The sequence below is a fragment of the Sphaeramia orbicularis genome, chromosome 7, assembly GCF_902148855.1.
Source record: "Sphaeramia orbicularis chromosome 7, fSphaOr1.1, whole genome shotgun sequence".
In the NCBI taxonomy this organism is placed as follows: Eukaryota; Metazoa; Chordata; class Actinopteri; order Kurtiformes; family Apogonidae; genus Sphaeramia; species Sphaeramia orbicularis.
The window spans coordinates 30,979,868-31,004,715 of record NC_043963.1 but is presented as its reverse complement, the minus strand read 5'-3'; the positions used below and the strand labels follow the sequence as shown (position 1 = coordinate 31,004,715).

At 40.4% G+C, this 24,848-nt stretch overlaps 1 protein-coding gene across 3 annotated transcripts in view; it reads left to right on the top strand.

Moving 5' to 3' along the window:
• The window catches only part of nkain4 (sodium/potassium transporting ATPase interacting 4), a 50,296-nt gene that overhangs the window by 1,673 nt on the left and 23,775 nt on the right, over positions 1-24,848 (top strand). For all 3 annotated transcript variants that reach the window (XR_003935783.1, XM_030138163.1, XM_030138162.1), the window contains exons 2-4: positions 15,189-15,326; positions 17,197-17,277; positions 23,379-23,579. Coding sequence is in view for 2 of the 3 variants with exons in the window: in XM_030138163.1 (XP_029994023.1) it covers positions 15,189-15,326; positions 17,197-17,277; positions 23,379-23,579 (420 nt within the window). In the remaining variant the exon portion in view is untranslated. The remainder of the gene's footprint in view (positions 1-15,188; positions 15,327-17,196; positions 17,278-23,378; positions 23,580-24,848) is intronic.

The window sequence follows — 24,848 nt, the reverse complement described above, 5'->3', positions numbered from 1 at the left end:
AAAGGTGGAAAGCAAAGGTCATGATTTGTGGTTTGTTTGTAATTTAATAATAATGTTGTATGACAAGAAGAGTGGTCAGTTTGCCTTGGTGGAGATCTGTATTCTCTGGGTTCACTTTTGTTTTTCTTCAGATTTTAATGACTTCCTTACGCCTGTGGCTTAACTTGCTGAGCTTCACTTCATCATCATAGTAGGCAGCTGGTGTGTATCTGTGTATGTTTTATATTTCCTTGCAGGAAATTCATTAGATACTGTGTAACAGGAAACTTGGACATTAGATCAATTTTTTGTGTTTGTCTGCATGGCTTAAGTCACAATGGCCTCAATATTGCTTCCTCATTGAAATTGTGACTTGTTCTGTGATGACCCACACATACACACACACCTGCACACACACAGTTGTGAACACACCTTTAGGGACACACCTGTTTTCCCTTCCCAGTCTTCGGACCTTTTTGCCTCATTAGAGGGAAGGAGGTCGACCATTTGTTAAGAGGTTTATAAAGCTGTCAGCGGGCTGCCTAAAAAGTCCCAGAAGACTCCTGGAAACAGCTTTATTTCCCCCTGGCACTATTTCTCGATGACCTGACACTTCCTGTCTGCAGAAATGCACTCACTCACACACTTCTGATGAGTTTAACAAGCAAAGGGAGGTTACATTAAACCTTGCATGACCTTTCAGAAAGGTCACCAGGTTGCCAGTGTGTGTGTTTAAGAACAGGTGTGTGTATTTGTGTGTGTTCACATGAATATACATGCGTGTGGAGCAGCACAAGGGGCCCCGCTCTGCTGGCTGAAACCTATGCATTGACAATGAGCCAGGTTATTCCCAATCCATTACAGGGTAAAACTACCATTAACAAAACAACACACTCTGCTCCTCAGATGTAAAAATAGCCCTTGTGAACCTCTCCGTGTGCTAATTAGCCAGGCAGAGTGCTTTGATCAAACCTCTTTTGGCATCTCGGCCATCACCTAATTGAATTGTGGTACGCTTTCCTCATCAACAGGCAGAGCGGTGGGACTCATCTCTCTGGGACAGAAGGCAACAGATAATGAGTCTGTATTGATCGAAACGCCTCTGTTCCCACTTGCCTCTCCAGCCTAACTGTTCCAGACAGTAGGGCTGGATGGTTGTCAGAACCCCGATCAGCCCAGGAGAATGGGTAACCGTTGGCAGGAAGCCCTGTCTGTCTAATTATTTGTTTGTACTCAGGCAGATCCGTTTTTGTCTCAACGGGTTGCTTGTTTGAGGTGTTGACCTAAAGTTGACCTGGCGTGGAAGCGTTTCGATTGGATGGATACGGGTCTCTGCCCAGACGTATTGTCAATGCCAGCGACAGGCCATGAGGAGGGACATTGTTCAGAATAGAGCTGATGGTTAATGCGGGTCCGTGGATTGCGGGTGATTAATGGCGGAGGCCTCTTCGTTGGTCATGGTGGTTTTTCTGGAAAGGGCAGACTGGCAGACACACAAATAATCATACTGAACAAGGGTAATGAGCTCAGAACTGAACATTGACCCTGAAAACGCCTGGCCATAACTGTGCTGGCAAGATTGACGGATGCAACCTCATCAGACACGGACCCTATCTGGCAAAACCCTCCCCACACCGACACAGCTGAGGGCTCTGAATTGTGAGTTATAGGTTAGCAGGTCTGGGGTTTGGTAGGGATCACAGCCTTCGTGTGAAGGGAGGACGTGCAGTCATGTTGGACTCTGAAAGGATGGAAGAAATCAAGGAAATGGCTGCAAGGGGTTTTATCTGACCAGAGGCAAAGGGAAGAAGATGGTATTTGTTTTGTCCCAGTGGGTGGTCCAGTCTGGTTTCCCTGTTTTTCCAGTGCGATGACCCAACGCACAGAGGCAGTACACTGAAGAAAAGTGTAATCCAGTTTACATGGAGAGGTATCACACTATCGTTTTACCTCATCTTCACCCTTGATAACCAACATCCAGACTACCCACAAGCGCATTGCGAGTGCATCCATGAGTTCTCTCTTGCATCACACTGCCCACTTTCCCTCCACTCTTTTGATGACATAGCTAGAGAATATGCTAACTTTGTTGTGAAAGCTTCACAGAAGTACTCTGAGTTCAACAAAAGTGCTTCCAAGAAAGTTTTAGTGGAAAAGCGGAGTGCCTCATCCTGAAGTGTGTTATCTCTGAAGGCACGACATTATCCCTTGGCACGCATCACGTTATACAAAGCATTTAGGCTGTGTTTTTTTTTCTACCTTCACTGCTTGCTCATTTGCTATATAGATGTGCTAACATTCATATTACCTACTGAATATTCATGTGTTTTCATACACTGAATGCCAGTCAACACCTTCCACCTCAGCAAACTAAATACATACACGCACGAGGTCTTTGGCCCACAGCTTTGGAATCAATGCATCACACAGCTGTAATTAAGAATAATTACTGCAGCTGGGACAAATTGTATAGCAGTAAAACATTTGAATATGATCAGGCTAGCAGTTTTGGGTGTGACAGTTACCTCCACTGTTTAATCTGGCTCTTTTCTTGCCAGTACCCAGGGGAGGTGATATTTCAAAACCTGTAACTTGTGAAATATGGAAGCAGCTCTTGGCAAAAGCTTGAAGATTTCAATTTTACCAGATGCTACAGACATCTCTTTGGAGTTTGTGGGTTTTTTGTTGAGTGTATGAGTGTAACTTTTTTAATGTGTTTATGTGAATGTGGAGTCTTGTGTGATCAATGATAATGAACTGCATTTCCTTGGCACTGCCAGGTTGATAGAGGAGATAGGCCAGCGGGAATAGAGTAGATGGTCACAGCTCTTTTATCTCCGTTTCTCTCTCTTCTCTTTGCCTCCCTGGGCCTGCTGTTAAGTTTTCATAAAGACTCTCTGGACTGTGATTCATATCATTGTGCACAAAAACACATTTAGAAAAAAAATAATTTTCTTTGGCTCATACAGATAGTGGCACAAACAGTGTTTGTTGACTGAACGTCAAAATAGTTAAGGTTGGGAAGTAGAATGAAAGGAATTTATAACCAGTGAGTGCATCATTTTTAAAGAAAGCTATCATAGAATACACACTGTTATTATACTCACTAGATGTGAAATGATACTTTGACTTAATTAAGCCAAATTGACTGAGTTATTGTGAATTCAATGTGCGTTCATTACTACTACAAGGACAATGATTTACTCTAGTGTCATAAAATATAAAAGCAAAGTAACAAAGTCAGCAAATTGGCAAAATGTCTCCTTACTGTGAAAAATAGATTTGAAATATGGGTTACCAGCACTCTCTATTGTTACTATTAGTACATATTATAAAGGGAAACAAAGTAATAAAATCTGTTAAGCCTTATGTCCAAGAATGCAAGCAACATATATTACATCAGGTCCCCAAGGCAGCAGCTCAGCAGTCTGTACAACCATGTTGGCATGCTGCTAAAGCCTGTCGGCTGAAATGGTTCAGCAGCTTACAATTTCAAGGGAAGCAATTTTTCATAGAAATTATATATGTCACCATTAGAGACTAGTAGGATTCATTAATTACATGAATCTGTTTTGGATAATCCAAATGGCAACAGAGAAAGCTAGACAAACCCCAGTTGGGAAAAAAAGCCTTAAGCTTTGTTTTTGTTTGCTGAGTTTGAAGGACAATGCACAAAAATGCACACATTTGTAAAGAGACTGCCAGGGTGCATCTGTTGTTTCTTTCGCAGACTCATAGTAAAAGTGGAAGAAAGGGCAAAGGTTCTTACTCTGTTTAATTTTAGACCACTGAGGCTTCAGTAGGTCAAGTGATTTCAAATGAAGGTCTTCACGTTGTGATACAATGTCTCTGGGGCTTTTTTCTTTCCTATTCAAGGTCATAAAGGTGATCATTATTAGGTACAGTGTGTGTGTGTGTGTGTGTGTGTGTGTGTGTGTGTGTGTGTGTGTATTTTGCCCCAGTCTATGTTGGTTACTATGGTTTAACAGAGCTCATCCACAGCAGAGTGACCATGGCAGGTCCTGCTTGGCCTTAGGTACAAAACTCAACCTTAATCAAAAAAGTTAGATACACAACAGCCTGCAGTGTCTGGAAAAAAATGTGTGTCTAAGTTGCACGTTTTGAGGCAAGGTGACTGCATAATAAATTCACACTCATAACTCAGACTTTTGGAGCTCCCCCCAGCATGTCATCATTTCACCTGAGAGCCTAATGCAACCTGGGTATTCAGGGATGAGAAGCACGGCTTGAATGTGTAATGAACACTCATGCTCCGCCTCTAACGTGTATCCTTTGTTGAAACACAACAAGGCTTTGTGTTATCTTTGCTTCCCCTTTTTATTTGACTCCCCCATTTTCTTTTTCCCATTTTCTCCCCCTTCTGGGACACTGGGTTTGAATATGTTTGAATTATTGATTACCATCTGATTTATCAGCAGACCCAGAGCCACAGGAGACACAGGAGATGCAGATAGGGAAATAAAGAGGGAAAGGGGGGATGGGTGGTGGTCCGACCTCTCACTCTGGACCAATTATAAGCATGACCCTAGAGAGCCCTCTCCCCCCCCCCATGTCTTCTTTCCATCTACGTCCCACTTTTTCTTGCACGTTGTTACCACGGAAACCTTTACCTATATACAATAAGATGCTGACGAGCCTGGAGGAAATAAAAATCAACCTGTCAAAAGGAGACACGGGAATATATGATGCAAATGTGAGACTTGTGTGCTGATGAGAGAGACGAGAGCTGATAGTCAATCTCAAGGGGTTGTACTGCAACTGTACACATCCTTCTCTCAGGACAACTGCCACTCTAATGGCACATTCGCACCAAATGCGAAAATAACACTCACCTCATGTTACTTATGCAAATATTGCCACTGGTATGGATGTGGAATATTCCTTAGGACACAAATATCTAGCCTTAACTACCAGTGGAAGTTCTCTACATGTGACAGGGAAATGCAGCTAGTGCTTGTGGTAAATTGGCTCATGGGAAAGTAAAACCAGTAGCTGGAATCCTGTAACGGATACACATTTTCAAAACTTTTTTCACTTTTCTCCTGTGTCTCCTGATAAGCTTCTGCAACACAAAATCACATTCAAGTTGGAACATTTTCAAGTCATGGTGTGTCTTTATTTACATGGCTGAACATTATTTCACGTTTATTTGTGTGTCCCTGCATTGAAATTGCATGTAATCACGGCGTGTGAAAAATTCGCATTGCATATGGTCTGAACATGCCATAAAACATAGACCAATAGACAAATATAGCCTTAAACCTCACCACAAGAGTGATCCACATAAATGCAAAATAGCATCCAGTCAGATGCAGCTGAGTGGTTTGTAGAAAGACTATGTTCACATCTGAAATATCCAATACTTTTGACTTGGGCGACTTGTTAAACAGAGATTCTAGCGGCTAGGTTTTATGCAAATTGAGAAGAGGTGGCGACCTTCGTGTATTTTCTTGACCTTCCCTGGATTTAGTCTCTGTCCTCACTGTGTGCATGTTGGTTTAATAGTATGTGTCGTCTTGGAAAAACTATCTGCTCTTTGTCCCTCGCGGCCCTTTTTACAACTCTTTGCCATTTTAATGTCTTCAATTTAACAGACCATTAATTATGTGGTTATACTGAAAACCTTGGGCTGGCAAATGTGAGTGAGTGTGTGTGCATGAATCCATCCATGCACAAGCTTGTGTGAGTGTGTCTGTGTGTGTTCCACATCAATGACGCTGCAATATTAAGCTATAATGGAGATAAAACTAGAACTATTTGCAAGCCCATTTCTCTCTTTCCATTCCACCGGTTCCAGTAGCGTCATTTGTTATAGTGTGGCATCGAATAAATTGCTTTGGGAGCTCCACAGCTGGGATGACTATCTTGACAGATCACACTCAGTTGAATGGCTGCAAAGCATATTCATCTCACTGAAATCCTCTTAATGTTTTTGGCATTCAGTCCTTGTTTTACAACCGGCTGATAACTTCGCTGATGTTTTTCCCCTAATTGTGCTGTGCGATCAAACATTTGGACAGCAGAGATGCACGCTGCATAACTTCCTCTACAGTGGATGAAAGATTAAAATGAGTGATGATATTCTGATGAAAAGAGCAACATTCTTGACTCAATTATGGAAAGTAGAGCTGGAGAGTACAAAATGCTGACAGCTGTTTGCTGTTCTTGACTGCGCGTACATGATGTGAATTTCCTCTGTCACCGCGAAATTGCCTACTTGTTAATTGGGGCGAAACCTAAACAGTTTTCGTTAGATGTGGGACATGGGGAGGTAGAAAGGTGGGTATTGGGTGGTTTAAGCTGTTCTCATTTCATTACCATTCTTCTATCCTCTCTATTGTCCTGTGTGTTTGCTGTTTTATCTTTCTCTACATCCTTGTCCTGCTTTCCCTCTGTCATCTCCTATGAGAAGTCAAAGTGTATTTCATGTCTGTTCTTTTGCATGTGAGCATTTTTGAAGATGTGTTTGTGGATGTTACCCGATATAGTATGTTTACATATATTTCTCTCTCGTACAGTCTGCTATGTCATCGCAAATTTTCCAAACGACACCAAAACGACAAACGGCATGTTTCGAGCCATGAAAAAAGTGACATTAATCCCCCCTGGTTGAGGCTCACATCCTTTCATTTTTCCTCATTAAGTTAATACAGCAAAGTCAGAATTAGAGCCTCTAATAATCCAGTGCTGTTGCCACCGTTTTCGATAAACCTGAAAGAAACGTTAGCTGATGGCAACTGGAGGAAGACGGAGATAAAAGGAGGAAGACAAACTGAGAGTGATAAGGTTTTTATGAGAGATACGAGCCCTGTGAGGAAGGATGTCTGCAGTCAAAGTGTTTGAATTTGGGTCATATCACAGGGAACATAGCTTCATCATCAGTTTTACTAGATGTTTTTTACCCAAATGTATCTGCTATCCAGTCAGTTTGTTCTAGGTTATAATTTTGGTAATGATGAGACTCAGTGCATATGTTTCAAGCTTTTGCTCCCATCTTTCCTATAACACATTCTTTCATGCCTTTAATCCACACCATTAGCATAAGGCTAAGCTGTGACCAACCTATTGATCTAATTAATGGGAAGATTTGATAATAAACCCTCTACAGCTGGGGTGTCATTTTAGTCCAGCGGCCACATTAAGCCAAATTTGATCTGAAGTGGGCTGGACCAGTGAAATAATAACATAATAATATCTAAATAATGTCAACTCCAAACTTTCCTCTGTTTTTGAGCGAAAAAAAGTAAAATTATGCGACGAAAATTATTACATCAACCAACTATCCTTTAAAACAACTTGAATAACATGAACAAAAATGAAATTTCTTAAGAAAACTAAGTGCAATTTTAACAATATTATGTCTCACAAAGCATTTAATAACAGGCAGAATATTGGTAAAGTTGCAGTTCAGACATTTCAAAATGTTCATATTTGTTCAGGTTATTCGCATTTTTATGAAATGATTGTTTGTTTTAGTGTAAATACAGTAAAAGGACATGAAAATGTTTACATTTACAAAGAGAAAAATTTGGAGTTGTGAGTATTTATAGGTTATTATGATAGTATTTTACTTAACCACTTGAGATTAAATTGGTCTGCATGTGGAACCTGAACTAAAATGATTAATATCTTTAGTGTAATTTTTGTAATTTTTCACAAATTTATCCCACAGGCCAGACTGTACCCTTTGGCGGGCCAGATTTGGCCCCCAGGCCGCATGTTTGAGACCTCTGTTCTACAGAATGCAACAAAAACAAATACGTTTTTAATATGAGGAAAACCAGTTTGTACATGGGAAGATAAAAAGAAGTCGGAGTGTCTTACAATGGGACAACTTGAATCACTAACAAGGCCAGTCAATAGACCAGATCAGGAAAGTCGTTGGAATTGGACACGGTCTGTATGCAGGGAAGGGAAGGCTTTATTCAGCTGATTGAGTTGAAACTGCACTCACTTGTAGTTGCTACACTGAAACTAATCTCAAAATGGCTGAAAAGTATAGCTTGAAAAATGTTTATTTGTGTATTATAATGTCAGCGGCAATAACAGAGAGAGGCTGATGACATGGGACAGACCACCAAAGTGTTAAGTCTGAAGTATATTGTCAGCATCCAGAGGGAGAACCAGTTCAAAGCATTGGCTTTTATCACATTTCTGCCCTTTGGGATGGATTTGTGTTGTGTGTTCCCAGTAGCACTTTTAGATTAGCATCCTATTAAGAGATTTCATGATTCATACATTTTAAGTAATTACAATGCAAGAACCATAAATGTAGTTAACACGGGTGTCTGTTAACATTACTTCCTAAAACAAGTGGTAGTCAGTCCTTTTGTAGAGGTACAAAGGGACGAGCTCTGCTGTGTTCATCAGTACAGACCATATTTCAAACAGAGAAGAAGAAAGTGGCTTATGAAAGCACCCTACCTCTTAATCCCTGTCTCAGCACTGCTAGACCAGCCACCACCAAGGGCTATCCATCTATCCAGCTCTCCATGTACCCGATGAAAGCCACACACACACACACCATCACACATATACTGAGATTGGCACCATTAGTTACATAAGGACCAGGCAGCCACCGCTGTATAATGACTTTACCCAGGCGAGAGGTGAAAAATTGGATTGGAGAAAGTTTTTGAGAAGTACTCCACTGCCTGCTGGGAGTCACGGAGTAGAGACAAGCCAGGGCAAAGCACTGGACATGAAGAAAAACAGCCAGTCTCTGATTCATGGCTTGCCTCTTTTACTGTCCTTATTTTTATTTAGATTAAGGGGAGAACATCTGTCTTGATTTTCTTTAGCAGTATAGTACTTCCATGGAGCATGTGTGTGACCCACCAGCTGCCTTGGTTAGTGGTTTAGTATCTGCTATCGATCAGTATGGTCGTCGAGTTCGCTTTAAAGTGTTGGCAGATGGATCTCAGCAGGTGGCCAGTATGGCACCAGAGTTTCAACTGGATCCTAAACTTTATGGATGGAAACCCAGAAAAGTTTCACACATCCAATTTAACCAAAGAGTGATTTTTTTTTTTCTTTTTATGTTGAAATTTTTACTTATGAATCGCTAGAAAAATGCAAAGGTTAGAAAACAGGCTACAATTTACCACTCATATTCCTGTTTTATTATGTAAAATCAGAACAGCTCTGTGTCAAAATTATGTAAAGGTCAGAAAAGTTTATGTATTATATGTATGTTTATGCATTTGGCAGACGCTTTTTTCCAAAGCAACTTACACACACACACACACACACACACACATATATATATATATATATATATATATATATATATATATATATATACTGAACAAAAATATAAATGCACAACTTTTGTTTTCGCTCCCATTTTTCATGAGCTGAACTCAAAGATCTAAAACTTTTTCTGTGTACACACAAGGTTTATTTCTCTCAAATATTGTTCACAAATCTGTCTAAATTTGTGTTACTGAACACTTCTTCTTTGCTGAGATAATCTATCCACCTCACAGGTGTGGCATATCAAGATGCTGATTAGACAGCAGGATTTTTGCACAGGTGTGCCTTAGGCTGGCCACAATAAAAGGCCACTCCAAAATGTGCAGTTTTATCACACAGCACAATACCACAGATGTCACAAGTTTTGAGGGAATATGCAATTGGCATGCTGACTTAAGGAATCTCCACCAGAGCTTTTGCCTGTGAATTGAATGTTCATTTCTCTACCATAAGCCATCTCCAAAGCTGTTTCAGAGAATTCATGAAGAAGACTGTGCAAGGAAAATGGTGGTCACACCAAATACTGACTGGTTTTCTGACCCCCTGGACCACCCAATACAGTAAAACTGCACATTTTAGAGTGGCCTTTTATTGTGGCCAGCCTAAGTCACACCTGTGCAATAATCCTGCTGTCTAATCAGCATCTTGATATGCCACACCTGTGAGGTGGATGGATTATCTCAGGAAAGGACAAAGGAAAAGTGCTCACTAACACAGATTTAGACAAATTTATGAACAATATTTGAGAGAAATAGGCCTTTTGTGTACATAGAAAAAGTTTTAGATCTTTGCGTTCAGCTCATGAAAAATGGGAACAAAAACAAAAGTCGTGCATTTATATTTTTGTTCAGTATATATATATATATATATATATATATATATATATATATATATATATATATATATGTATATGTATGTGTGTGTGTGTAAAAGAGGCAACATAGAATCAGAGTCTGGCTGGTTTTTATATCATATGCACCATGGTTTGCCCTGGCTTGTCTCCTGTGGCGCAGAACAAGTTGCAAAGTATGTTGACTCATTAAAAGGAAAAAAAAAAAAAAAATTCCGAGTAATTTGGCTACTGCATACAAATTGCTCCTCTGAATCTGAAAAATGTCTATATCTAGCAAGTCAAAACAACCCATTAACGAAACAAGTGAAAACAGGAGATAAAGTAGAAGGTCGTCTCTGTAATTCACCTCTCACATCATCTGCTGGCACTCCTCAGCGCCGTCATTCTGCCTGTCTGTCTGTCTGAGTCAGAGATCTGAGATCTGTCTGAGTCACAATGAGAAAACAGACCAGTCTGATTCACGCAGCCTGAAGTCACACATTCAGATCTGTTTTTCAAAGATCCTGATGACACATCCAGTAACATGTTATCAGAGGACATTTCACAGAGGACACACAGAAAGAGAAATGTGTGATTTATGATATCTGGAGGCTAAGGTGGAGAGCAGTGAAATGGAGAGGGTCAACAGTCGCCTCTGTCCTCTTTCTCTGGAGGGACCTGCATCCACTCTGCATCTATGTCCTCTCCTTTCCTCTGATCATAATAGTGTCCTAGTATATCAAAAACTGTGACACCACTTTCCACATTAATCATATGCAACTGTCAGCTGCCAGCCCACCACATGTTTGGGTCTGAGTTTGAAAACCCAGTCGGATTCAGTCAATCAGAGCAAGATTTTCATGCATTTCGGGCACTTATCTTGAGCACACATACACATGTTAATTAGTTTTCAAGTGTTGCGGATCATACTTTTTTTTTTTTCCACTGCCAGCCACATTCACTTGGATTCTCTCTTCACTCTTTTATGTGTGGCTTATTTCTCACTTGGCACTAAGGCAGTGATGATTGAAATGTTTATAGACAGTTGACTCTGTTATTTCTATGTTCACGTTTGCCTGTTGAAGCACACCTCCACATATGGCATGAATACAGACGACCAACAAATGTCACAGGATTGAAGTTTTTATGATGTCCCTTAATAATCTGGTGTCATAAAGGTTAATTATTGGTTTCAGAAAACAAAAAAGCTGTCTCTTTAGCAGAGAATGAAACCTGGTTGATAGTGGAGGTGTGACAGGGGCCTGTTGAATCTTGCTGTCGTACCCACCCCCTAATTGCAAAGTATTTACGGTGGCAGGAGTGGGTTGTGGGCAACATGCTTCCCCACATATACACGCCCAAAACCAAAATACGCACAAAGAGATTCCGTCACCCTAGAGGGAGTCATTCGTGATTGCAGGAGGCTTTTATGGCTCGTTACATAGCCGGCTCACTATTCCTGGAAGAGTATTGGTAGCTTTTGATCAAATTCTGCCCCACTCTCCAGTAGATGCTTCCTATGAATTGTGAGCTAATTGTGCTATATGAGTGTGTGTGTGCATGTTTGTGTAAGTGTGTGCACGCCTGCCTCTGTGCCTGGGTGTGTATAGACCTTTCTATCCTTGATTGATTGTTGTCATCTCGGAGGATTATTGAGTTAGCAGCGAATGTGATAGGCTTACTACAGCATCTCAGAGGAAAAAGCTTGCATGCACATACACACACACTTACACATAGCATGCACTCTCGTCCCTTATGCCCACACTTCTTTAATTTAATGACTGGTGGAAATATTTCAGGGAAAGGGTCCATGGCTGTGTGTAATGAGTATATCAAGGGATTTAATGTATGTGTGTGTGTGGGGGAATGAAGACACACTCATTAACATAACTGTTTCCCCGTACTGAGGCAGCAGTCCACGTAGGAAGTCAAAAAGGTCTTGCATGATGAATAGAATATGATAATTTGCAGTTATTAAATTACTTAGTTAAATGTTATTTTGGTCATTATTGTAAGAATACCTTTGAATAAGCTATTCCACAAATTAAAATGTATATAGTCTTTTAATTTTTGCACTGTAAGAAAAAAAAAAAGAAAAGTGCAAGCCAGATAAAAACCCAAAGGCCATTTGCATTTATCCAGCCAAATGTTTAACAGATTTTGCAGAGTCTTTTTTACACTAGGATTACCAGAGGACATTCTGAAAGCTTAGCCCCACATTCTTCAACACGATAAGATAACATTAAGTGCACTCTGCTTAATGTTTTTGTGAAGAGAAAGCCATTTTACACCTTTTGCACATAAACGAAGGAGGTTAAAATATAATTACAGTGTAGTGCTCTTTGTTAATCATTCAAGTCTCCATGCAGTGTTTCCCCTAGTCTTGCATCCTTGGGTGGGGGGTTTGCTTGGTTATGGTGTGCTGTCCCCAGCTGTGAGCCGCTGGCCGGGGCTGTGGCGGTCTGTGTTCTTGGGGTGGGGTGGGGTGCCCCCTAATACAATTGTAGAGGAAACATTGCCATGTCTTCTGATGTTAGTCTTATACACAAAGACCCACTGATTGTTTTTCTTCTCATGTCTCTGCTTTGGCGACTGTGACAGGACTATGTTTTCAGGTTATCCCTCCTACCCATTTTGATGAAAATCTCAGGAATATGAGGGAATTTCTTTAGATTTGGCACAAATGTCCACTTGGACCATAACTAAAGAACACTTTTTGGCCATTTTTCAGTTGGACGTTATTTACTGGAATCATACATGTGAGTGTGAAGACAACCTCCATTTCACCAAAAACTACACTTTATTAAATTCCCTCTGAGTTTTTACTACGTGTTTCACGCGTCTGGACAGAAATGTAAACTGCAATTTGACTGGTTTCTGGAGGCACACAACTGCAAATCAGTAATTTTAGTTTGACTTTACCACAGAGAAAGATGACAGGGAGCAAAGGCAGAGGAGGGCAATGACATGCAGGAATGGATACCCAGACTGTTAATCAAAACAGGGCATTGCGGTTCATGGTCTCTGAACCAGTCTCATAATGGGATACTAATCATTTATACCAGTTTAATATAAGTTTATCTTTACAATCAGACCTTGACCAGATGTTGTTAAATGACTCTGCATTGCTAAATGTATGATCTGCCTTGTATTTAATGGATAATAAAATGAAATTGAAATGGAAGTATGTCTCAGTGTAACACATTTAAGGCTTCTGAAGCTGCATATTCATAAACATATTGGATATCAAAAAATTACCTTTTGTTGATTTTTTTCTTTCTTTTTTTTTACATTTGGACTGCTTGCATTTTGAAAGGAACAAAATGAAGTATTGCAGTCAACATGTTCAGAAATGAACCTTGAATCAGTCTTAGTTGCCCAGGAACTCTACAGTAGAGATGTCCTTAATTCAAAAGGCTCAGACCTGTAAACACCCCATCCTATTTAACTGCAGACTGGCTGCACCTCGACTTTGCTGACATCCCCCAGTGTGAGTTTTATTGAGCTCTCTAACCGTGACCCAGAGCCGACTAGAAGATGTACGACTCTTGACTTTATTCATTTCCTTCAGCCTCCCCTCTATCCAGGGGATAGACAGAGGTTATTAAGAAGGAGGGAGCTCTGTCATTCTACGTTAGCATATGTCATTTGTGATTTTGTCCCTTTTTATTCCTTTTCTCATAACATTCTTTCAATTTGTCTCAGTTATGTTTTGTGACCTTCATCCCTTCTCTTTTTTGTGTCTTTGCATTGAAGTGAAAAGGGTTATCTCCTTCAATAGTTCCTAAATTTCTGGATGTTTCTCGGTGCAGGTTTCAGTTGGCTGACCTCGCCCCTGTCTCGTCACACCCTGTTTGTGGAGTTACCGCCCTCACGCTCTGTGTGACACAGCGTTCTGTTTTAATTATCATTCAGTTTTTGATCATCTCCCTCCCTTGGCTGTCACAATGTCTCATTGGTTTGCTAGTAACATTTCCATTACATTAGAAAGAGCAGTCATGGTTGTATACCAAGTGTGTGTTACGTGTGTGTGTTTGTGCGAATGTGCTCGGTGGTGCGTTCCTATCATTGCGGCAGAGGCGAGATTTCTCCTTCCCTCATCCATCTTCTAGCGCTTGGCTGGAAATGACATGTCGACACACAATGAAACACAACGTTGCTTGACGTACACATGCGCAAACACACACTGGGAATGGAATGGAATTGGTTTGGCAATGGAATTCTAATTAAACGACTTTCACCCCCTTGCTGCATTTTCCTCCAAATGGCATGCTAATTGAGTTGATGCAAATAGTGAGTGAGAGTCTTAAAGGGTTCAGACTGTGTGCGTGTGTGCGTTTTTTTTTTTCTCTTTTTTTCTTTTTTTTTTGCTGTTGCACAAAATCTTGTATGCAAAGAGCATGGGTAAAGGGGGAGATAGAAAAAGAATGGATCTATGCATGACAATAATAAAACTGCATTAAAGGAATCTTCATATAGGACAACCACAATGAATGGAAGGGCTGAGTCTGTGTTGGGTCTGTGTTTCTTTTTTCCATAAAGGGTTTAACTTTGTTTGTGTGTGAATGTGTGTGTGTGTGAATATTTACATTGTTTACAAAGACCTATTTTAATAACCATCTAAGCTCACTGCTGTGGTATTATTAAGGAAGGCCCTTGCCTCCCATAAAGTTCCCAGAGTATTTTTTGTTTCTGGAGGCCATTGGCAGGATTGTTGGAAATGGTGAGCTTCTCTTTAGCTCAGCAGGGGTTGAATCGATGAGTCTGTCATTGTTTATTTTATAAAACATCCAGTCTTCACCTCCGGGCACTCTCACCATTGGAGGCTAAATGCTCAAGCTGTTCATGTCGACCTCCTCAGTGTAGGATTGTTGGCCAGTTGCTGTGAGGTGAATAGACTTTGTCCTCAATAAACTCTAAATGGTGCATGAACATGGCACCAGTACGTATATGTACACTGCCAGGTTTCTGGGGCTGTTTCATGGACTTTACTATCCCACAGCGTTCCATTCAGTTTGCTGCCACAGCAGGAGATGGAGTTTGCTCACAGTAAATATGAACCTGATAACATTTGTCTTTTTCTTTCCCTTTTGCTCTGTAGGTATTGGCTTTGGAGAGGCAGGTCTTTGACTTCCTGGGTTACCAGTGGGCTCCCATCCTCGCCAACTTCTTCCATATCATTATTGTTATACTCGGCCTCTTTGGGACCATTCAGTACCGACCGCGCTACATTGTGGTGGTGAGTATGCTTAACTAAACACTTCCACTTCATGTGAAACTCTTTACAGTTTGTGACATAATCTTTTTTGCGTTAATCTGTGTCACATCACTTTGCATTAGGCCTCTGTTAGTGCTTGTACACTGAACATGTTGTTGCCTTTCCAGTCTAATTTCTGAGTGTGCAGCACTATCTTGTGCATTGTGCGACACTCTTAAATCACTCTAATCCCAGGGTAATTATGGCTAATTAAAGTAGATGGGGGGTGTTGGGGGGGCCTAAGGAGCTCATCAGCTTTATACTTTGCGTCAAGATTTTGGACAGAGAAGGTCATTCTTTATGCTGCAAACACGCTTCAAAACATGAGCTGCCTGTTGTTTTGCGGGTTTTGTTAGAAAGCAACTCTGCAGCCTGCTGCTTCATGAATTTCCGTTTATGCATTTCTGTTTTTATTTGACTCCATAATACTCATCTGAGGCATTAAAAGCCTATTTTGAGCAGCACTAGTGGAAGCACAGATGGTGAAGTTAATGACAGAAAAAGATTGGGAGAGAGAGAAACAGATACAGAGGATAAGAGAGTAAATAAACAGAGATGGGGAGATGGAGATGGATAAATGGGAGCCAAACGGGGTAAGACAGACGCTGGAATTGAAGTGAGGACGAAAAGCAGAGCTATTGTCTCATTTTAAGTGGAAAAGTGAAGCCGGCAGTCTAAGGGATTTCATGCTTCAACATGTATGCTGTTTACGAAGGCACCATTTGCCCTCCCTTCATCCTCTGACACCTCTGACATTTTAAACACATAGTTTACTATGAGTCAGACTATTTTACAATCTTCACACTGATGAGTCTGTCTCTTTCAGTGGAACATCACTCTGTACCACTCTGTGTCTGTCAACAGTTGGCTGTCTGACTGTACAATTTTATAAATGGTTGAAGTCATGAACTTTATTCCGCCTCAGCACATTTAAAATCCTGTAGCCCCCTCTGGGTATAAAGAGACTGGATGAACTTACTGGCACCTTTGTTAAAGCATCTCTTACTTGAAGATGTTTGTGGACATAAAGTGTTCAATATACACTGCACGAAGTCAGTGGTGGAATATAGCAGATACTTTTACTTACTAGTATAGGGACTATATTTCCATTTATGCAGCATTACACTTATATTCCGCTACATGTTGGGGGAAATACTGTACTTTTGAACTTCTGTTACATTTGTTTAGGGATAATTTTCCAGACCAATGAAAAGCATGTTTCTTTAAATTATTCAGAATTATAACTATAAAATCCTCTTAGATTAGTTAGAGAATGTATTGTCACAAAGCCAAAAACATGCTTGTTCTTCTGAGCTCATGAAAAGCTGACTTTCTGGAGTTTCATTGTTTTCACATAATGGCAGTTGCTACAGACATAGACATAAAGTAAACTACGCAACAGTATACGAAGTGATTCAGTACATCAACAACAGTATAATACAACATACCACTAACACAGCAGTAATATTAATTTAAAAACATGACACTAACATTACTAATGATTGCCTTTACTTTTTAGACTAAAAGTACACTTTGCTGATTGTACTTACATATGTTTACTTTAGTAAGATTTTGAATTCAGAATGTTTTTACTGTGTGGTGCTAGTACTTTTCTTAAAAAGGTCCTGTTATGATGATTGGCATAAAAGAGCCACAGTATATCCAGTACCACTGCATAATGAATCTATGAGAATATGCATCTTGGCTACAATAAGTGTGTCTTGGAGTGACTTTGCCCTTTTTTTTAGGTTCTTATTCATTGAACCTGACATTTATTCAGCGTCTGTCATACCTTTTCATTTGTGCTCATTCAGTTTCCATGGAGCTAATCTGCCTGTCTCTTGTCCTCCAGTACACAGTATGGGCTGCTCTGTGGGTGGCCTGGAATGTCTTCATCATCTGTTTCTACCTGGACGTAGGAGGCCTGTCCAAGGTGAGGTTGTTAGTCTGCTGTTCTGGTCAAATATTTCATCGTGCATCTGTCAGACAAACGGCGTGCCTTTAGCTGTACTACAATGAGTGATTTATTCATTCTAAGTGCCTGCAGGCTGGCAGAGGAGTGAAGTCTGCTCAAAAGTCTTGTTTTGCACCACCTACACTATCTTTTAAACATGTTCAGAGTGTCCTCAAACTTCATGTGTGCCGCAGAGAATACTTGACTCTGACTTGCTAGTGCGAGGTAAAATATTTAACAGATGGTTATGGTTAACAACTTAACCATTGTGCAAAGCATGTCAAACTATGGGTATCCCGAGCAACTATAGTGTCATTCTTGCTGTTTCTGGAAAGTTTTGTCTTAACAGGTGAAAATTTACTCTTGAGTCATTACTGCATGAACAAACTTTAGTAGACAAAAGAAGATGAATTGAACACAGGTCTTTGTTGCCTGTGGCATTTGGTAGTAGTTCAAGTCTAGCAAAACGCACCTCATATAATAACAGACTTTACAGATAAACCCAACCTGTGCTTCCACCACAGGAACTTTCCTCAGGAACCTGTAGAAGGACCCAGTACATTTCCACCTGAGGGACCAGAGTCTAAATTTAGTTCCAGAGACTTTATTTTACTCCCAAATAAGTCCCTGCTCAGAGGGTAGTACTTTCTGATGGTGAAGGAAGTTTGGGGGCTTGCAGTGGTGAACATTTCTGGTTCTGTCAGTACTCACAGTATTTTATTTCAGCCATCCTTCCATACAGTACAGTGTACAGTTTTTCCATTGAACTGTAACACAATGGAGCTAGAGGGGAAAGAATGTGACAGATGGACCGGTGAAGTCCAGACCTCATGTGTCAAAACAGTTAAAGGCAGATAACTAATAGGCTGAATGGAAACTTTTAGCCCTTATGCCTAGAGTACTGGGCTCAGAGGAGTACAGCTGTAATGTACTTACCTAAGTTTTATTTGTCATATTTATGTAAGGACATGATGCTGTATATACACCGCCTATTGTAAAAAAAAAAGTATGTTTTTATCAGCTGAGACTAATTTATCATTTAGTTATAATCAGATTTATCTGTATACTGTTTTTTTATATGTATACTATGTGGCAGTATGAATTCTTCTTTACAGGGAAACTAGGTGAATAGACTATTGATGATCAATAGGAGAGCCAGTGAAACCCTCTCTTACATAGTTAAGGCCTTAACAAATAAGTTTAATAAAAAATATTATTCTCATGTCTTTGTTTTTTTCTTCTAAAATTTGTTGAGCTTCTTAAAACTATAATTATTTGATCTCTTTATTACAGCCGACATAAATAAAAATGTAAAACCTAACTGAGTTCTGCCTCTGTGGAGCATTATTTGAATTAAACACATACTTGATTATAATTGGAAGTGATGTACTGCCACCAGGTGCTTTTTGGCTGCTTCAAGCCTGAACACTCCAGTGTGAAAAACAAATGCAGTTTAAGTAAACATGATTACTTTTTGTAGATAATTCATGCATGACACAACCATTGAATGTAAATTATACCCTATAAATCACTCCCTAAATTGTAAGAGTCTGCACCACACTTGCCCACAACTTCAACAGCTCAGCAGAGTTGTATAATTCAGCTTCAAAGAACGTCTGCGTTCACGTTCAAAGTGTGACCTATCGGTGACACTCGCCTCCCGGTTGAGTTTCAAGTGGAAGCTCACAACCTAATAGCTAAATATTATAGTATAATCTCCCACACAAACCTCCTTCACTGCACACACACACATATGAGCTGCTAAGTCTTAGGGGGTCCCTGTGGTTCCCAAGCGCAGATTAAAAGTGTATTTATCCAGACAAAGAGAAGTGTTTAGGTTGTCGCCTTTCACACTGTGAATTTATCCACCCTCTTTCATCCTGTCAGCTCGTCGTACTCTTCAGTTTTTCACCTCTACTTCCTTTTCCTTTGATGTTTTTTCACAGTTATTAGTCCTCTCTTCTCCTCTCCTCTCCTCTCCTCTCCTCTCCTCTCCTCTCCTCTCCTCTCCTCTCCTCTCCTCTCCTCTCCTCTCCTCTCCTCTCCTCTCCTCTCCTCTCCTCTCCTCTCCTCTCCTCTCCTCTCCTCTGCCCACTTGCCACCCTGGCCATTGAGAATAATGAATTCACATAGGCAATGTTCATCTCACACCAGCTCACACAGCCACATTGAATTTCAGAAACACCTTTCCAAGCTCTGCCGACTTTGTCATTGTGTGACAGATCATGGCTCCATCAAGTGTGTCTGTCTCTCGCCTCATATGTGTGTCCACTTTGTGTGTATGTGTGTGTGTGGTTGTGTCTTCTTCCATGGTTCTTGCTAGAATAATGAGGCTTGTAGGGGCCAGCTGCTTGGGGCTGAGGCTGGGCATTAACCCAACAGATGGAGCCAGCCTGGGCTCCCAGCTCTGCATATGGTGGCCAGGAGGAGAGCTGGCTAATGGAGCACTCGTCCACACCCACACACGCCCACACCCCACACACACATGCAGGACCAAATGTGACACACAGCCGTCCAAGAGGTCCCAAACACATTTTACCATAAAGCACAGTCTGCTAATTCTGCTTTGACCGATGTTGACACGACTGATCTGGAGAGTGTGTTTGCATGCTCTTGCGGAGGGAAGGTTGTCACAGTTTTATGCCACATGCTCTGTCACCTCCTATTGATCCCTTATCCCCTCCCCCATAGTGCAAGACAGACTGACAGACAGACCCCTGCTACTAAACACACACCTCTGATTTTAACAGCCCCTCATCTCTGAGTGCCTCTCGCTTTCAATATAACATCCCACACGGTGCCAGTGTCTGCGTCCTTTCAGTTCAGATTTTGCCTGATGCATTTAATGCCAAAAATGAGCTCCTGTCTGCAGATTAGGTGCACAACGAATGATTGCTTTGGACTGGAGATAAACAAATGTTTTATCTTCAAACCACAACAGTTTCCACTCATATAAACTTTAGAATCAATCTTTTTTGCTATATTTCTGCAAAGATGTTTTGCTTCTTGAAAGTCAGTTTTTGATATTCAGCATGTGCTGTATAATTTATGGTTTAAAAAAGTCATGATCCCATGAAAGGCTTCAATCTTCAATCCAGACCATGTGGCTGAAAATGCTGGTGTTTAGGGAGGGGATGTGCATGAATAATCAATTAGTCAATAAGAGATTAGATTAGAAGTTGGCTAATTTTGATTAGGGGTGGGGGTGGGAAGAGATTTATGTTTTACTTCACAGATGCTGAGCTAAATGTTGATTATGGTAAGATACTATTTCTGTTAAACAGCTGCACATGTTCAGTCTGAAAAAGTGTCGGGTGTTTCGAAAAATTAAATGGTACACTTGTGGTTCAGTTTTTTGTTATTATTTTGGTTTGTTTGGAGGGCATGCATTAACAAAGACATCATGACTAATCAACATAAATTGGCCCGATTATTCAACTTCAGAAAATAATCAAAATCCATATCCCTAATGTTAACCATTAAATCACAATTTCTTTGTCATTGCAGTATGAACATGTGCAATCAACACATTATATAATTAGTGAGAAAAATCATTTTGTTTACAGGCACAATGCTTTTACACTCAGCCTGACAACATTTGATGAATCACATGGGTACACAGGTCATCCATTCACCACCATTTGGCCAAACAGAAGCAGCCCCCGCTCGCTGTCCACTACTTTCAGATTAATTGCTGTTGATTTGGTGGTGACTTAGAGGTTAATTTGTTTATTTATCATAGGCCACATTTTCATCACAATAATGAATAGTGTTATCACTCCTTGCAAATTTACCATGTGTCCTATCATAGAAGGTTTATGGGGAGAAAAACAAATCATAGCAAAAGTCTGCATGGTGATGATTGGCTACATATAATACATACATAATACATATAATCTGTATAATAGTCATGTTTTGAATTCAGGCTTTGGTTACGTCTATCCATCTCACTTCAGACTCTACTGCTTCTCATTCTCTGACTTACTGACTGCAGACTTTGTTTTTGAGATGACAGCAGATCACCAGCATAGTCATTTAAGATCATAAATCAATATGCAGCTAATGTGTCTGCACAACTTTCGTGAAATCTTAGTAAATTCGAGCTTCTCATCAGCGCCTGAAGACTCTACAATATCCAGTTAGCAGCCCAAGTTGGCTCCCTAATGCAATCACACAAGTGTAAACACTTTATTCTGTATTTCAGAAATGACAAAGCTTCAGAAATAGGATTCTCATCTTGTATGGTTTAGCTTTATAGAATGCCTCATCCCTTTAATGATCTCAGTAACAAGATTGGCCCCAAATATGTATTGACTTGTGTTAAAGAAAATAGTTTGAGGAGTATCGCTAGACTAACCTTGAATCTATGATGTGGACGGATTGATTTGTGCTTTGGGGTGCACAGGAGCATAACAATGATACTCCTGACAGTGAGTTGCCAAAAGCCTCTTCACTATTGACTGCTGTCGTACTGTAGTCATGAGTGCGGCTACAGCTTGGATAGAGATGGTTTCCCTAGCTCACAGGCTCAATCAATGGCATCTGTCAAGTCATTAGTCTTCACAATCCTACCTAGTGACCTTCAGCAGCCCTTGTTTTTGCTCTTGTTTTTAACTGTGTGTGACAGATTAACACAGACTAGGTGTAACGGGAAAAAAAAACAAAACATATTAACACCTTGTTAACATTCACAACTTCATTCACAACCACCAATCTCTGCAGTTTTTTCCCCTCTGCATATATTTGGTGTTGAAAGGTGTTGTTATCAGTGGCATATGTGTTGTTGATGCATGCTAACTGTGTGGGGGGGTTGATAGGAATCAGAGATATTTCCTGACAGCACTCGGCTCTGTTAATAATGCATGTCTTGTCACTGGGGGGCAGATGTGGGGTTAGATTGTTGTATTGGGGTATTGATTGGTGTGAGTATCTGTGTGTCTGCATGTTTGGGCTCATATGGCTGTGTGCAAATTGGAGGTTGGAAGAGCATAAAAAAGAGATTACGTTTGAGAGAAATGTTGCCGATGAGGTCTAATGTAAGAAATCTTAAAACATTACCCAGAACTGCATATTATTTTGTATTGAAGTGTCTCATAATGTTAAAGAATGTCAGAAATAGGAAAAAAAAATCAGTTTTATCACTTAGTATTAGAGGTACTTAGACCTACAGTTACTTGTGACTGTTCATGTTTTATGTGTGGTTGTGTTATTTCTCTGAAAAAATGTAGACTTTGTCTAGTGACATATGTTGAGCATTATACTCAGTAAAGTGGTGTGTTGTTTATAGAGGTAAACAGCACTTTTGATTTTATAAGGCAATTTTTAAATAAAGCTATCTTATGAAGGGTCAAACCAGTCATATTTCATATTTCCTCTCATACGCCTCATTGTCCTTTTAGATGCATACACTAACAACATCACGTGGCATATGGCGTTTATTAAATGATGCATTGCAACAGTTCGCACCGTTCTGTGTGTTGTTTTTTAATGAAAACACACCAGGTGAAGGCAAAAACAATAAGGGGCTTAATGAGCCATTTGTCATTCGATACCCTTCCATGCTGATTGGGATCAGGACTTAAACATGACCTTCCATGCTCAAGCTTCTCAACCAATCACACTATGATAAACAACCTGCCTTCTGTTTTCAACATATGCTCAAACAGGCAAATATCTTTCTCATACATATAAATATTTGATTTGTCCATTATACATTGTATATAGACATTTATGCATGCATCTCATAATGTTTAATATATCGATGCATGCGTGAGTGCCAAATATATGAATATGGGAAATGAAAGAAATAAAGTATGCATATAAAAGGGCTAGAATGGAGTATCCCTTGAATGGCCCCTTGTATGATCAGCATATCTGCATACTCCTGTAAATGAGAAAATGAGTTTTAGCAGCCTGCTCCTAAAGTGAAACTGGCACAAAAACATCTAGTATGTGTCAGTGGAACTTGATCTGTGACTCCACCCTTGTTTTTCTCATAAAAAATAATTTGATAGTAGTAACTGGTACATGATTTGTGATGAATTGATTCCAAGTAGTAAGCTTTTTTTTTTCCCTTTCAGGATAGTGACCTGCTGACATTTAACATCTCAGCCCATCACTCCTGGTGGAGTGAACATGGGCCAGGCTGTGTGAGGAGAGAGATGCCGCAGGCTCCAGGGGTCCGCACCACTGAGAGTCACTCTTACATCACTGTCATGGGCTGCCTCATGGACTACCAGTACATTGAAGTTGTGCACAGTGGCACACAGATTCTCGTTGCCGTGAGTACAAGTTAGCAACGCATGTGACATCACCCCTCACTTATTCACACAAAGATAAATGCAGGACATGTCTGGACAAGATGCAGTAGTTTGATTTGTGATGTGAAAAGTGAAGATGATAGACAGAAAGGTGTTGTTTTAGTTTGCCTTCAAGCACTTTTCTCAATATTCTTAGACAGCAGTCTGTTATTTTGTCTATCACAGCCTCCCTTCCTCTGCCCCGGTCACTGAATGAAAAATTGATCTGTTGTTTTGTCTGGCGGAGGCTCAGACCTGCCAGCTGCTAACAGGTTACTCAAACACTGGAAAAGCTGTTATTGTCCTCTTTATACAGCAGACATCCTGCCTGCATGCGCATTTGCACACACTCATGTATGACTGACTAACCTTTTATTGGACATAGGCCAGCACACCCTCAGTTGCCAGTATTTGCACAGCAGGAACTTTGTTCAGACAGGCACATAACACACATTTACACATCGTAGCATTCACTTACACACTCTTTGATTCCATCAAGCACCAAGCACTTATCTGTTTCTCACTCTCTTTGCCAGTTTAATACATGTGGAGTGGATTAAATGGTGGCAGTAGGTGACCGACACACGCAAAGAAACGGACAGAGTCAGAGATACTAATACAGAGCAGCTGATGATTTCAACTTAACTACGTCAACAGGGTTTCAGAGACCTGCTGGGTTTCATTCTCACCATTCAATTGACACCTGGGAATTCACTGTGGATGCAGTTAAATATATGGTAGATCAGAAAACTAGCAGTGGGAGTTGGTATCGAGAAGCAATGGACTGTACCATTCATTCTATCATCCCACAGAGAAAGACAATAAAATGGCTCAGCTCATTTTACTGCACTGTCTCTGCACTGAAACTCACCATCCTATGTACTGTTGGTTTGTTTCCTTCCATCCAAATATGCACTTTTACCTCTCCTATATGAGATGGTAACGCCTCCTTGCATGCATTTTTACATGGTAATGTCAATAGCATCTCTGCGGGAACAGCTCCCAAGGGAGGCAGCGAAATTGGTACTGAAATCCCAGTGTTACTAATAGCCTTTTCTCCCTTGTTTTTTCCCTTTCACGTAAGCTAAAACCACAGCCATGCATAGGGAAATAGACATTTGTTTTTTTTGTTTTCCCTCCTAGTGGAAGAGATGGGATTCAGACAGAAGGACTTAAAAGGATAAATGAAAGAATGACAGTAAAGTGGGGTGTCCCTTTGTCTTTGTTAAAGGGGTTTCAAGGTTGCCGTGA